Raw genomic sequence first — 16,712 nt, 5'->3', positions numbered from 1 at the left:
AAAAGAATCAAACAGCTGGAAACTACAGCTAGGAATACATTTTTGAAAATTTTGTCAACTGCATATATTACACTTTTTGTTGTTGATTATCATATTCTAGCACATTAATACACTCAAAAAGACTGGTCAAGACAAGTACTAATTCCACTTAATTTAGGGAATTCTCCCATGTTGACATTTTCTAACCCACTGACCCTCTATCAGTTTACTCACCTGTCCCTCCCCAGTCTCTACCCTCTTAATACTGGTGGCTAATTATAAGTTAATTATTCTATTTCTCTTCTTCCAGAGGTTCAAGATAAACATTCACAAATCATCCATCATGTAAAATTATTTTTACTATGCTACAATACCAGTCTACTTCAAAAGTGCTTATCTGTTGCTCACTCTGTCTTTAAAACTTTTGAATGCCAACAAATCAGAAGGTGAGGGTATACCTCCATCAAAGTCATAAATTTCAAGGAGATTTGCAGGACATCTCTCATGTGTCTTTTTAGGAATGAAGGCAGCACCATAATTTTACATTAATTTCGATAATTGTATTTAAGATGATACTCTCTAAAAACAACACAAGCATCTGCTGAGAGCCATTACTATTACTTATAAAGACCACAGACTTCCCATCTCGCATCTGAGCACAGTTGGAAACCATGTCTTCAAAAGACAAAGAAAAAATGTATTTTATACATAAAACAACTTACCCATACATGAGAAATTTCTTAACAATATTTCTCGAATATTTGGCTTTACTTAACTCAACCAAATCATCTGAAAAACAAAAATACATTACAATGACTTCAGATCTCATTTCAGTTCTCTGGAAACAAAGGGAGGAAATTTGTCCCAGGCAAGAAAAAAATAAAAACAAAAAAGGATCTGGAGAAGACACATCTAAACAAAAATTGTTTTCTAGGACACTCTTGGGTATTTTAAGAGAAAACAAGTGACTTATTGCAAATGATAACATAATCTTTAGTATGTAATAAATACCTCGCAATTCTTCAAAGGCCTGTTTTCTCTGTTCTTCATTACCATACTGAATGTAACACTGGATCACACGAGTTGAATCATGTGCAAATGCAATCTGCAGGAAAAAGTTTGAGTTAGACTAATTCTCTTTTGAGACTTATGTTTCTCATTCATTTATTGTGACCTCTTCTGGAATTTCTTGTTAGAAAAAAGGTAGTCTTCATGAATAAAATCAAACCTAGATTACTGAGAACTACTTGTTTTAATTATACAAAACATCATTCTTTTGTTTTGAGGCCTACCATATTTGATAGGTACAATAATGACATTGAGGCAAGGATAAATTTAACCATTTTGCAAGACTCCTCTCATTGTAATTAAAACCAAAGCAAACCAAACCATCTGATGATTATACAGACTATACTTCTCATTTCTTTGATAAGTTACCGTCCCCAAAAGGGAAATATTTCTGTTTAAAAGGTCTATTACTGTATGATTTTTATATAAGTGATCTAAGAATGTTTGGCTTTGGCAACCAGAAGTATACCTGTAAGATCAATCTAAAAGTCTTCCTAAAGAAATAAATACAACTATATCCATAAACACTGGCAATTATATAATAAGTTAATCATCCATTTGTCACATTTCATTATAATTCCTGCACATATATCCAGTTATATCTCTAGAAGAGTTGTTGTGTTTTGAATCTGATTCTCTAACCCATTCCTCCTCATGACTGTTGGAAGGACCCACTGATCAATTTTCCAGAGCGCCCTCCACTAATCACCCATCATGCACAATTATTTGTACTACGCTACAGTACCAGTCTACTTCAAAAGTGCTTATTTGTTGCTCACTCTAAAGTTTTTGAATTCCAACAAATCAGGTGAGTGTATACTTCCATCAAAGTCATAAATTTCAAGATTTGTAAGACATCTCTGAAGTATCTCTTAAAAAAATAAGGCTGTTTTTGTGCATATATTGAGCACCTATTATATAATCAACATAAATGCCTTAAACATAGTGTTCTTATTTATAACTCAAAGCAACAATAAGAATGAGCTGTTACTATTCCCACTTTACAGATGAGGGAAGTAAGGTTATGAGAAGGAACTCGCTATCTCTATTACCCCGAGGAAGAATCTTACTTCTCTGAGTCCCAGATACATCAAATATACAACACGGATGATGACATACAGTAAACGACACAATGCATGTGCTGGTTAACACAATTCCTAGCCTATAGTAAATAATCAATAAATAAGTTATTGTTATTGTTTAAAGGCACACATATTTTAAGCAGCCCAGCCAGGATTTGAATACCAAACTCACTTCTAAGACCATGGTCATACAGCTGTGACCTCAGGGTAGTTGAGAAAGAATCCTGAGTGAAATATTTATAAATTGTCGGAGCTGAGGGGGCAGTCCTATCGTAAAAAGATCCTGCTGAATTTATAAGAAAGCAGCAGCTGATGACTTGCTACTTTCCTTCAAACTGTAATATAGCATCTGGTTAGACCTATGCATCTGACTTGACAAAGGCTGCCCCTCCAGGTGCCGTAAAACTATGAGAATCTGTTGTCTTCCAAGCCATTATGTATTAATCCAAATACACAAGAGTCACAGGAAATTTATTACAAAACAGGATTAAGCAGCAACAATGAAAACTACTTTAGAATTCTCAAATGATTATATTTTAGTTAAAGATCTTCGCATGATGTTTACAAAAGCATGGAGGAAAAGAATGAAGTAATATGTTCACATCACAAATATAAAAAAGTTGGCAATTGAGAACATACTAAATTATATGGAGTTTAGAACAACACATTTATAAAATACTACTGAACTAATAAACTTCTCAAGATAACTTTAAGGGAACACTGGCTTATTTTAAGAATTATTTTAAAATGACTGAAAAGACTGATAATCTTTTCAAAACTCCCTAGCAGTAAGGTCCCTCACTTTTAAATTTTTATGTAGTTTAGTGTTATGGAAGATATTTAAAACTTTTGGCCAAATACACTGGAAACAATGACAAGATCATCTGTCATGAATGGTCAGCTACTCCTGAGAGTGAGGCAACTTCAACTGTTTAAAATTGCAACAATGAGTATATGCTACTTACAGTTTTAATTTTCCCTTGAATCAACTTCTGCAAATCACTCATTAACTTTACTCTTTTTTCTTTGTCACAGTCTTTTCTACAAATGAGGAGAGGAAGCAAACACAGTTGAAATAAAGAAGTTATTTTAAACACACAAAATTAAAAACTGTACCAGTATATGTTCTCCAAGTTCAGCATGATTTTCTTTTCTAAGGCAGCAAACCTCTGCCATTAAAATTACTATTCCAGAGCAGCCAGACAAAAGTAATTTTCTCAAAGGCAGAAACTCATTTCAAAAGGTATAATTTTAGGTATCAATCCAAATCTTAACAGCCAGAACTTCAGAAGTAAAAAAAATAATAAAACAAATCTAAGATAACAAATACTGAAGTATCTCAAAATCTAGCTGATAAGAAATTGTCCTTCATTTTCTCAGAAATCTCTCAGGAAGAATGTCAAATTTATTTCAACCTCATACATTTTCATAAGCATATCCGATGCCATCATAATGATTCTACACACTTCTGTGACGGGCAGACTTCCAAGTACTGATGTCTCTAATGGGGTGTCATGAGGACCCCCTCAATAACCCAAGTGCTATGTCATTTATTTTAGGACATCTCACTATTTACAAGGTACACTGACTTCTCTACTGTTGCAAAGGGACTAACAAAGGCATCTTTAGGTAGAATTACCTTCTTAAAATCTCCCAAATCTGCTTTGCCCGAACAACAATGTCATAGTTGGTTTTATCACTGAGTTGTCTGCTTTGCTTCAGTTCTTTCTTCTTCTTTTTGAAGTCATCCCATTTGGGCTTCTTGGCTGCTGATTCTAGTTATTATAGAAATTATTTTCAATTACATTTAACATTCTAAGTGTCATAAACCAATACAAATTAGGTAAAAAGGGCAATCACTAATCAGGATCAATGCTCATTCTGGAAGCTAAAAAGGGGAACATACCATCCCCCATATATACTTTACTTTGCTTTCTGAGCAGTTTGTACATTTTACATTTGGTTAAATTTAAATCTTCATTAATTCTTCTAACAGGATACCTATTAAGAGAAAAGGACACTAAAAGAATTACAAAAGTAACTAAAATATTTTAAATATCTTTTTCAATTGTGAAATAAAATTCTACTTTTTAAGATTAAGATCATTGGACTTTAGGTATAATTAACTTCCAATGAAAACAAAAATTAGCCCAAATGAAAACAAGAAAAACAACTTCGAAAATTCACTGTTCTGAGTGCTGCTGTATATTAAGTCACTTATTTCTTACAACAACTCCAAGAGGTAGGTATTAATATTACCCTCTCTTCCATGGTGGGGAAAAAGAACAAAGCAGTTGAGCTCTCTATCTGAGGCCACACAACCTGCAATGGTAGAATTAGGACTCAAACCTAGAAACAACCCTCTGCTGTCTTAGTCATGACAATGAACAACCAAAATTTCCAAGTTCGCCACAAACAGAGTGATACTAAAGAAGTCGAATATCTTTCTATTACCACTTTTTTGTCTTCAAAATCCAAGTAACTTACCAATTGAACTAATGATGCCAAACAAAGAACAACTTACTAAAATGGGTATTATTTACATGAGTATCTGGCACAGAATCTTTTGGGGGAATTAGTCACTTCTAACTATCTCCCTGTCTCTATAAAAAACTGGGAAAAATGCAAAAAAAAAAAAAAAAAGAAAAGAAAAACCCTGTAAAACCAAAACCTAGCTATAGCCACTGATAATTTTCCTCTTGCTTTTTCTCCATACATGTTTTAATCTTTAAAAACTCAAAAAGTGGCCAGGTGCAGTGGCTCACGCCTATAATCCTAGCACTTTGGAAGGCTGAGGAAGAAGAATCATTTGAGGCCAGGAGATTGAGATCAGCCTGGGCGAAATAGTGAGACCCCGTCTCCACAAAAAATTAAATTAAAAAATTAGCCGGGTGTGGTGGTACATGCCTGCAGTCCCAGCTACTTGGGAGGCTGAGGCAGGAGGATCACTTGAGTCCAGGAGGTTGAGGATGCAGCGAGCCATCATCACGCCATTGCACTTCACAGTCTGGGCAACAAAGTGAGACCCTCAAAAAAGAAAAAAATTCAGAATCTGCCTTCACTCAATATGATTAGATTATGTTTGCTCATGAAATTAACATTCCTCAAGAACATAATTTTTAATGGCTATCCAATATACTACAATGTATTTATTATTCCTTTATTGTTTACTTATATATTCCCTGTCTGGTAATACAAAAGATTATAGGCAACAGAGCGCATATTTACCATTATATTAATATGGTATCCTCTACTATACAATAGCGGATAGGAACTGATCCAGGGCTAATTTAATTCCATAAAGATTTGGGTACCCTTGACATATGTCATGCTAGGCTGCAGTACATTTATCAATGTGGGGGTTGTCTAGTAACCAATCTCTCATGTTATTTTATCAGTCTAGTTACTGATACAAAAATATGAGAAAATGAAATCAAGAGTCCCATTTTGAGATATCAGGAACATATCTCCCATAGCCAAAGAAATCGTAACTTTCCTCATATCAATGTGAGAAATTAATGTATACGTGTTTAAAATGCAGGCATCAAAACTCCAGTAGAGAAAGAAAGATTTGGGATCTAGTGGAGAGGCTAGGAAAGAGAAAGTAGAAAAGAGAGCTGGAAGAGAAACTGCTGGCAACTGGGGAGGAGGAAGATGAAGGAGGAAGAAAAAATGACAAGCGAAGATCAAGACTGGAGCATGAAGAGGCCCTGCAGCCCTAGTGGGAAACGACGGCATTTCCCCTCCTTCCTCTCTCCCTACCTCCTTGTCTTAAGGCTGCGGTCCCTCTGGTAAGCAGCCCTTGGGCAGGGTAAAAAGCAAGCACCAGGACGAGGGGATGGCACTGAGAAAACCATCCCCAGTGGTCTCAGCTGGCAACAAAGGAGCAGTGTTAAGACACGCTGTGCTGGAGAAAAAGAGAATAAAAGGCACCAGAAAAATTCTCAGGAGGTTGCAAAGAAAGTAATGATATGACAATCCACATAACCTGGAAACTGCTTGTTTGAGATCAATGCAGGACAAAGCACGACAGCGGAATGTTATAAAATAGAGAGCAAAGCTCTGGGTTAGAAATGACCCACTGAACATCGTTGACAGAGATGGGCAGTTTGTTTCAACAGACAAGCACGAGACCTGCCAATACTTCCAATCAGTGAGCAACTTGTCCTGAACCAATTAAAATCAAATCTGTCATGTGTGCACAACACCTTCTCTGGAACTACTATGGATCTGCGCCATCAGATGGGTTTATTGTATCAGACTGGCCTAAGCTCTGTGAAGGCAGGGTCTGTATGTTTCTTACTCACCAAAGCATCCTTAACCACGGCTGACACTTAACTGGGGACAGACTCATTCTTTAAAGCCAGACTCTATGATTAGTTGGGGCCTGTATCCTTACTGATTATTTTTGTGTGTGTGCGTGTGTGTGTGTGTGTTTTGCCCTATCTCCTGGTACAATGCATAGAAAACTCAAATACTCGTTCGATGAACGAATAAATTTTAGCTTATAAAAAGAAATGTTTTATTGAGGTTCCACTGTATAAAGCCATTATAATTCAACTTAACTCCATGGCTAAGGTAATTCAGAAAAGGGCTAAGAAATAAGAAACTCTAAGCACCAGAGGAAAATTGTGAGCATGAAAGATGCTTTGTTGTTTATTTAAGCCATCTACCTGTCCCAAAATGTTACCTGCCAAGGAATAAGAATGTGAGGTTTCTAACACACCTCCAGAGTCCCTGTGCACAATCGTTCAGGCGCTAGTTCAGGCATGAAGGAATCAGTACTTACCATCGCTTTTACCATCTGGCTGGAATTTTCTCTTCTTGTTGAATTTATTTGCCTGCTGGAATTTGTTCTTTGGTGATTTGTCCCCTTGCTGCTTATTCTTGAACTGCTTCACACCCTTTTTCCCAAGTTTTGTGATACTTTTCTCAAAGTTCCTAGATGTGACTTTAGGTCCACCTTCTTTAGCAACTTTCCTTGTTGGAAATGTCTTTGAAGAACCAGAATCTAGTGACAATAATAATTATAAGTTCAATGATTCTGGGCCCAAATCTCTTTTATCTATTGGATTATATTCATTACAGAAAATTATACTTTTTAATCCTAATACCATGTCTTACTCTCAAATATGCAACATAGAGCCTTTTGAGTAGAACTGGATTTAAACAATCAAAACAAAAATAAAAAATTCTTTCCTTGATTATAAAACCACCTAGAGAGTAGAGAAATGTAAAATAAAAGCTACCCATGATTCTACCACTAAAGATAAACACTGATGTCAGTTTGGTATGTTTCTCTAGTTTTAAGCATACAGCAGAGCTATTATTTATATACCTTTGTATTCTGCTTTAATGATGGTCTACACAGAATTTTCAAGAGTTCAATAACAAAAGAAGTCTTAAGAAATGACTTCTTGAACATTCTTGAAATTTGGAAAGTATATCATAAGGACATCTAAAATGTTAATTTTAAAATTTTCTAGTTTTAAGAAAATTTTAAAGCCTATATTAAAATTATTTAACAAAAACTTTTGATCAAGAAGGCTTAAAAATTAGTACCTAACAAATGAGATGCAAACAGTAATGGCTAACATTAAGGAAACATTAATCATTTGTATAGTTCCTTGACTTTTCTGTTTTACAATACTGACACCTGATGGAATAATAAAGACATCACCATTATAAATTCTGAACCTAAAAGTATTTGGCTTATGAGCAGTATGTATTAAATAGTCCTAGTTTATCAAATGTTAAAATAAAATATATGGTGAACTAGTGTGAATAAAATGAGGCAACAGCAGCAACAACTGAGATAAGGAGTCTTTCATGAATAAGGCATTCCTCAATCATTCTTGCAATTTCTTAAGGGTCTAAATGTCATGAGCAACATGTTAACTCATACACAATAACACATACTTCTTCCTACTATTTTAATCCTAATCCTAGCTAATGAATACAGATTGAAATTTACTACATGCCCTCCCATCCCCCAATTATAATAGCCAAACACCCACATGGGAAGCATATCTTACCACTATTTTTATGAAATCTGTTTTTTTCTTGTGCTGTCTTTGTACTCTTTCCTGTGAATTGCTTTTTCCCTTTGACTTCCATCGTAGCAACTCTGGAAAACTAAAACCAAAACCAAAAACAATCACTGCAGTTCTCTTCATCAAATAAGAGCTGTTTCATAGTCATTGCCACATTTAGTCCTTCAGTCTACAAATACAATACAAATCAGTCAGATATAGAATGGACAACTACTTAAATCCAGCAATTTTGCAATCACTGACTCAAACTTTAAAACTGAAAATGAACAAGGTATCAATAAAAAAACTAAGAACAACACACACCCTGGCCAGTGTTTGATATCTCTGGAGGCATCACTTCACTTCCACAATAGTACTGGCTAAAAATAGACCACTATTGACACTAAGTATAATAAGCATCAGAGTTTGCATTTTGTAACCTGGGAAGACTAGGGGATGAATAACTGACAAAATTATCGCTTGATTTCTTGGAGCCTAAAAAGCCAGGAATAAATAGGCTGCATGTACCACTACATGCATTTAATATAAGAAAATAAAGGATTATCTGAAAGATTCCTATGCAATCCAACACAGCTAAAACAAAGATTAGCATCCAGTGTTTAATTTGTGATTGTTTTAGACGCAGCCAAGTAATTGGCAGTGAACTCCAAAATAAGATGTTGAAACAGTTAATATTTCATTGAAAGGAATCTGTCTAATAGGCGCTTTATAGGCTACTGAGACACCATGGTGCACAGGATAAACAAGTTATAACCCATCACCTACCCAAGGTCCCTGAAAGCAGCAGAACAGATCAAGAGAGAAAGCCATTTGGCTCATTTCTCCACTTTCCAAAGTTGGACGATCAACTCATTTGAAAGCTGACTGTAAACAACAGATGTTAGGGATCCCTAGACAACACCAGATATTTCTAGATTAGAATTGCCCATTCAAGAACTAATTTCTCAGGATATTACCATAAGAGAAAAGAAGGGTTCTGGGATAAAATATATTTGGGAAACAGTAAGTTAAATGACAAGAATCAGCCCGTAAGAAAAGGCTTTTCGGATTCTTTAATTTGCTAATATATACAATCAATTGTCAAGCAAAGGCTAAAGGATGCAGGATTTTCCAACTCCAGTTGAACCACTTTTTCCTGGAACATCACAAGGGAACAGCAGAGTTCCAAGGAGTACTCTGGAAAGTGCTGTCCTCATCTAGACTTTTCTAATGATTTTGAAAAATGGACAGCCCCTGAATTACTCAGCTTCCTCAGGGCATTTAGAACTGAAGGGTCACATTATTACTTGGCTATGGCCATCATAACCATACCTGCATCTCTCAGCTCTTCTACATCTGTAGTTTTCTAAGAATCCACTCATTTACATGTTTTCTCTGTATGTTTGTTCTAATTTTTATATTGAAATAATTTTAGCTTTACAAGAGAGTTGAAAAGATACACAGTTCACATATACCCTTTCCCCAGCTTCCCCTAATGTTAACATACAATTAACTAAGCTACAGAGTTGAGTTGGAGTTTACCAGTTTTTCCACTAACATCCTCTTTCTGTACCAGGATACACTGAATCTGGCCATCAAGTCATGACATTAACATGACTCATTACTGTTTATGTTAACCGTGTTCACTTGGTCAAAGTAGTGTTTTCCAGGTTTCTCCACTGTAAAGGTGCCACTTTAACCTTTCCATCTGTATTAGATCCAAGCCACCAAGTCCAGCCCAAAGTCAGAGGAAAATGAAGCTCCACTTCCCAGAAGGAGGGGTACTAAAGAATCCAGGCATATGTTAAACTACCACAGCAATTAATAAACATTTTAGACAAGATGTTTGGAGAATATGTAGACATCCTATGTCCTCCTAAGTTTTACCTGCTAACTTTAGCATTTGTCGGTGGATTTCGCCTGCAGCAATTACTGCATTTAAATGGTGATCTTCTATTTCTCTTATTACTTTGTTATTCTCAACTTTTCTGTAGGGAAGACTTGTCCCATCTTTTCCATCTATTTACTTGTATCATATAGTCTCAGATATTCATTTCATTCCTTGGTTATAATCCAATACCATTGTTATTTTGTTGCTCAAATAATTCTAGCTCCAGCCAGTGGGAGTTTTTCAGGTTGCTTCTGTGTCCTTTTGACATGGCCCAACTGTTTTGTTTTGTTTTTTAAAGCACACCCTTATTTCCTGGCACTAGCTCCAGGTTCATTCTGTATTTTCCTTAACCTAGCCCTGAAATCAGCCACTTCTCCAAGGAATCCTGGTTCCTTTCATTAAGAATGGTATTTAAAAACCAAGATCTGAGTGCTAGGTGCACTTGTTGTCACTGAGGTGTCCCTGTTTCTATGTCCTTTCAGCAGACAGATTCAGGAAACACATATATGTATATTAACTTATGCATATGCACATACCTATATTTATTTTTATATCTATTAAAATAACACGAAGCTCATACTGATGTTTCCAAATCTAATCAAGCACCACATATTTTCCTCTAGGCATCTCCTCTTGCTCATTTGTAACTTCTTTCTCTGACAGTGAGCAACCTGCTTCCCACCATCTACAATTTATTTATACACATGTTCCACCCTACTATACATGCATAGTTTCAGAATTGCTAACCTGTACCCCATGAGAAATAAATTTACAATGACAGTACAGTGTTGGTGTACAATTCTTTTTTGTATCCATTCAAAATACTTTTCCAAAGTTACTTAGAGGCTTGCATGGTGGCTCACACCTGTAATCCCAGCACTTTGGGAGGCTGAGGCAGGTGGATTACCTGAGGTCAGCAGTTCAAGACCAAACCCCATCTCTACTAAAAATACAAAATTTAGCTGGGCATGGTGGTGGTGCACACATATAATCCCAGCTACTCAGGGGGCTGAGGCAGGAAAATCACCTGAACCCAGGAGACAGAGGCTGCAGCGAGCTGAGATTGTGCCACTACACTCCAGCCTGGGCAACAGAGTGAGACTCTATTTCAAATGTTAAACTACCATAGCAATTAATAAACATTTCAGACAAGATGTTTGGAGAATATGTATACATCCTACCTCCTCTTAAGTTTTACTTGCTAACTTTAGCATTCAAGTCAGTGTATTCTGCCTGCAGCAGTTACTGCTGCAGGCCAAAAAAAAAAAAAAAAGCTACTTAGATCAGCCCTTCGGCCCCTCACCCTCTTTAGTGAAGTTACATGTTTATAATATAGTTTAACTAATTTGTCACAGTCTGCATTCCATCCCCAGAAATGCTGGCAGATTTATTAAATGTGCATATAGTCAAGTTTACTCTTTCTGGTGTATAATTCCACGGGCTTCAACAAATGGCTAAGACTCATGCATCCACTACCACAGTATCTTACAGAAAAGTCCTGTCACTCTAAAAAGTCCCCTGGTACAGCTCCTTTGTATTCAACTCCTTCCCTCTTTCCTGACTGCCAATGATTAGGTTTTCACTCCTGTTTTGTCTTTTCCAGAATGGCATTCTTATACATGGAATCATACAATATGTAACTTTTTGAGTCTTGCTTTTTGCACTGGGCAAAGTGCAATTTGCTTTGCTTGGGAACCCTGTACCTTCGTAATGAATCATCACATTCCATAGTGTCTCTTGGAATTCGCCCCCCTTTTTCCTTTCCCTCTATTACCCATTCAGGCTGCTGTCACCTCTTGCTCAGTTTTGTTGAGACCCTATCTGCTTTGATCCACTTTCCGCTGCCTGATTAACCTTCCAGTAGCACACCTATTTCATGTCATTTCCACGCTCCAATAGCTTCAAAGCTTTCCCACTGCCTTCAGGAAAAAGTTCCAACTCAGGCATTCACAGCCATTCAAAATGTGGTCTTAATTCACCCCACTCATCACCACCACACAGGAGCCACTATTCTTATCAGAATAGTGAAGTTTAAAGCCATTCTCTCTACCAACACAATTTCTACCCATCCTTCAAATTCAGTTTAAATGACATTTTCTTATAGACCAACCTCTACATGTTAGCATTCCTCAAATCTTTGTCCTAGGGAACTTCCCTTCTCTCTCCACACTTCTCCCTAGGTGGTCTCATCCAATCTCCTGGCTTTTTATGCTGAGTACTCCCAAATCATGTCTCCATTATGAACTTCTCCTTGGGGTCCAAACTTGTGTATAACTGCTTATCTGATACCTCTAATTATGTGTCTACCAGGAACCTTACCCTTAATATGTCCAAAACATAATTCTCTATGTTGTTCTTTATGTTATTGTTGTCTGCCCCACAAACAACAATATACTATTTTTCCCTGCCCTATCGTCCTCCATCTCAGCCAACGGCACATCATCTACTTTACTGCTCAAGTAAGAAATCTGAGTTACCCTTGACATTTTCCTCTCTACTCTACCACGCTGAACCGTAAGTTAGTTCTCTTAAATGCCCCTTAAGTCACCACCCTAATGCAAACTATTACCAATACAATCTCTTGAGCTTCCAAATGTAATACATTTTCTAAAGAGAACCAGGGCCTATTCATGATTCTCACTTGCTTATAAGTCTTCAATGTTTTCTACACATGGTAATAGGAACAGAAATGTTTTCCTATTGTACAGAAAAAAAAATTCCCCATCGTGACCTTCAAGGCCCTACAGAACCTAGTTCCACTCTATCCGGCTAACTTTATCTTGTACTCCAACTATACTCTTTCCTAGCTCCCATCTCAGGAACTTAGCCCATTATCGCCTCTGCTTGAAGTACTCCCTGAGCTTCCAGATCTCCGCTTAAAGATCACTTCTTCAGCCTCCACTATCTCCCAACTCAGCATCCAGTTCGTTTCCTCCCAGCACTTATAATCTGCGTACCTTCAGGCACACCACCTAGCACTGGAGTTGGTGTTTGTGAAGCAGCACAGACAGGCTGATCAGGCCGAGCACGGGCTGGGATTCTAGAGTGAAGCTAGTCCAATCTAACCCGGCACGCGGGGCAACGCGGTGGGAGAGAGGTCGGAGTCCCGCCCTTCTTGCCAGGCTCCAGTCAGTCCCAAACTCCTAGCCCAGAAAGAGGCCAGAGGAGACTGCCCAGTGGACAACAGCCCCGAGAGACCTTCCCGACTTCCAGCGCCCGGCAGGGTGCGAACCCCTCCCAAGAGCGACCGCTGAGCCTGCCACACTCACCGCACACGTGGGACAGAGACAGCTCGCGCAGCGGATCCCGACCGCCTCTCCGCTTCCGCTTCCGCTTCCTTGCCTTGCTCCGCCCCCGGGCCGCTTTTTTTCATCTTCCGCGGCGGATCAGGGACTAAGAGGTGGAGCTTACCAGACAGTACAAAAATTCGGAATTTCTATTGGTCCGCTGCTGTTATGCTTCCTCTTGAGGCGCGAAGATTTTGGCCCTTGAAAGAATCCGTCGGGCAGAGGACGCGACAACGGCCACGGGAAATGACGTCATTAACCCTGTGGCTTCCGTGCTGGAAAGAGAGGGAGAGCTCCTGCGAGGCAGGACAGGCTGCTGAGGGAGAGACTTGGCTGGCGCGGTTAATAAGAGGCCTGCATCCCGTAGCCTGAACAAATATTGAAGTAGCTAAAGTTTCTAAAGTGTGTTAATTTGCATATTCCTCAGCAGTCCAGCGTGGAGGATAAAAGGGGTATCTTGTGAGTCGATTTGAATTGTAATCCCGTTTTTTTCCCTTGCTAGCTGTGTGGCTCTGGGAAAATTACAGTTTTTATGAGCTTTGGCTTCCTGATCAATAAAATAGAAATAATTAAGTTATACGTGCAAAGCGCTTAGCATGGAACGCTCTCAATAAATGTTTGCCATTTTTAGTGTCTGCTCGTGCCTGGAAACTGCTGTTATTCCATTTTATACTTCAGGAAATAAGATTGTGGTTAGGATATATGCCCCATTTTCCAGATGAAGAAACTGACACCACAAACTTGCTCGTGTCAAGCAACAGAATTTTATTCTTTAACTGTTCTAGAGGCAAGAATTCCAAAATCAAGCTGTTGGCAGAGCCCTGCACCTTTTGAAGGCTCTAGGGGAGAATGCTTTGCTTCTTCAGCTTCTAATGGTTCCAGGCGGTCCGTGGCTTCTTGTTGCATGACTCCAATCTCGGCCTGTCTTCTAATGGCCTTCTCCTGTGCCTGTGCCACTTCTCTGTGTGTTTTTAGGACACTGAACATTGAATTTAGAGTCCACGGGGATAATCCAAGATCATCTCATCTGGAGGTCCTTAATCACATCTGCAAAGGCCCTTTTCCCAAATAAGGTCACTTTCACATGTCCTGGGAGTTAGGACATAGACATATCTTTTGGAGACTATTCAACCCACTGCATCTGTAAAGTTGAGGAACTGGCACTTGATCCCTGGTGCCAGACTTCAGATTTTACTGTCTTCCAACTTACTCCGTTTTCTGGCCACTAAGGAGTTAGAGTTGAAACTGGTAATTTAGCAGACTGTATGCTTCTTGATGACAGGGGCCATCATTACTTTCCAGGCACTTATCTCACTATGCAGCACATAGATACTTGGTAAGTTCTTGTTGTCTACCTTAACTGTTACTAGTTTACATTTCAGCTCATTTAAATCTCATAAGAACGTTTTAAATAGGTCTTTTCTCATTTTACAGAGAAAGGCAAAACATAGTAGCTTTGGTCCAGTGAGCCTGACTCTAAACTCAACGTGGCTGCCTCCGTACTGCTTTCAATAATTCAGTAAATGCTAAGAGAAGAGAATATGGAACAGGAATTGCAGGAGGCCCATCAGCTGTGCCTTTTGGGCAAATAGCATAGTAGTGGGGATATTAGACACCTTGAAACACCTGACAAGTAAATGCTGGCCAAAAAGAAAGAAAAATCGCAAAATACACCCTATCACACAACCCTGGGAAGGGATACGTTTGTGTTTTCAACTTGACAGACAGCAGCACCCCATATCCTTGAAGACAGGTCCATGCAGTTGCCTTAAGCATCTACACCAAAACCCTGCTATTCATTTGCCTTTTCACCAGGGAGGAAAAAAAAAAATGTTATCACATATCAAAGCCCTTGATTATTATTAAAAACTTTTTTATCAAGTCTTCTGTGAAAGTGGATTGATTTGGATTTTTTTTTTTTTTGGAGTGAATTGAAAGCATCGTGTGGTTTTGCAGAACAGCACAAAAAAAGTTTATCCTGTAATTTTTTTTTTGTCAAGCAAACCCATTAATTCTTCGAATATCTAATGATCTAAATGTAGACCACTAGGTGTACTCCTACAAGCCTAAGATGCTCTTCTTGCGTGATACACAATTTAATCAGAGCAACTAGACTTGCACACATCCAAGAGGTTAATAACAGTACTATAGCAATGCAATGAAGAGCATTGAGATTAGAATCAAAGGAACCTGGCTTACAATCTAAATTCTGTATGGCCAAGGACTAGATAGTTAACTTGTATGGGCCTCAGTTTCTGCATATGTAAAATGGGAATAACAACACTTGTTTCTGGAGTTGCTGTGAGGCTTTAAAGTGATAATATCTTAAAGTTCTTAGCCAATAGTAAATGTTGAGTGATTCGTAGCTTAAGAGAGAACCAAGGTGTACCCATTTGAAATACTTTGGGGCCGGGCGCTGTGGCTCACACCTGTAATCCCAGCAGTTTGGGAGGCCAAGGCAGGTGGATCACCTGAGGCCAGGAATTCGAGGCCAGCCTGGCTAACATGGCGAAACCCCATCTCTACAAAAATACAAAAATTAGCCAGGTGTGGTGGTGCATGCCTGTACTCCCTGCTACTCCGGAGGCTGAAGCACGGAGAATCGCTTGAACTGGCGAGGCGGAGGTGCAGTGAGTGGAGATTGTGCCACTGTACTCCAGCCTGGGCGACAGAGTGAGACTCTGCCTCAAAAAAAAAAAGAAAAAAAGAAATCCATTTGACTTCACATAACGGAAAGTTCAGCTAATGGTGGCTTAAGCAATCATTTTCTTAACATAAAAATTTGGAAGGTACTTGGTTGTTGTGGTTCAATGACACAATGTCATCAAAGACCCACGCTCTTCCAGTCTCTCTTCTACCACCATCCTCAACGTTGACTTTTTATTGTCCCATTTACTGCTTTTGGATTGCAAGATGAACTCCTCAGTTTCCATATTTATCTAAGAGTTCAGGGCTAGTGAAAGTGGAGAAAGAAATGAAATGCACTTTTTCCTCCCAGTGGGGCTCTGTCCTTTTATCCCAGAAGGAAAAGACCCAACAGGAGTCTCCCTTCTATTTCAGTGCCAAGAACTGGAATACACGGCCACCCCAGAATTGAAAGACCATCAGATATAATGTTAACCAGGCATTTGGATTTCATTCTTTTTCTAGTACTCTGGTAAAATTAAAGATCACTTAGCAAATATGCTTTTATCCAGCAGTAGAGATTTAATTTGTGACTTAAGCTAATCTGGTTTAAAACTTAAAATAACTATAGTATCCCAGGTGGTGGATAGCAATCTGGGCAGCGCATCGAATCACCTGTGGAGTTTTTGTTTTTGTTTCTTTAAGTAGCAGTAATTCTGATTTAATTGGTCTGGAATGGGACCTGAGC

General features: G+C 38.4%; 1 protein-coding gene across 2 annotated transcripts in view; it reads right to left on the bottom strand.

The window, feature by feature from the left end:
* The window catches only part of PUM3 (pumilio RNA binding family member 3), a 42,334-nt gene extending 26,109 nt beyond the window's left edge, over positions 1-16,225 (bottom strand). Inside the window, exons 1-7 of one of the 2 annotated variants that reach the window (XM_008976992.4) lie at positions 13,322-16,225; positions 8,165-8,264; positions 6,919-7,140; positions 3,769-3,904; positions 3,095-3,170; positions 991-1,084; positions 702-768 (exon numbers count right to left, since the gene is read on the bottom strand). In XM_008976992.4, coding sequence (XP_008975240.1) covers positions 702-768; positions 991-1,084; positions 3,095-3,170; positions 3,769-3,904; positions 6,919-7,140; positions 8,165-8,246 — 677 coding nt within the window. In that variant the 5' untranslated portion in view covers positions 8,247-8,264; positions 13,322-16,225. Of the gene's footprint in view, positions 1-701; positions 769-990; positions 1,085-3,094; positions 3,171-3,768; positions 3,905-6,918; positions 7,141-8,164; positions 8,265-13,009 lie in introns of both variants that reach the window. The other variant, XM_008976993.4, reaches the window with a different exon arrangement.
* Between the last annotated feature and the right edge of the window lie 487 nt (positions 16,226-16,712).

This window comes from Pan paniscus, chromosome 11 (assembly GCF_029289425.2).
Source record: "Pan paniscus chromosome 11, NHGRI_mPanPan1-v2.0_pri, whole genome shotgun sequence".
Classification (NCBI taxonomy): Eukaryota; Metazoa; Chordata; class Mammalia; order Primates; family Hominidae; genus Pan; species Pan paniscus.
The sequence above is the reverse complement of the archived record's forward strand: the minus strand, read 5'-3'. Positions and strand labels throughout refer to the sequence as shown.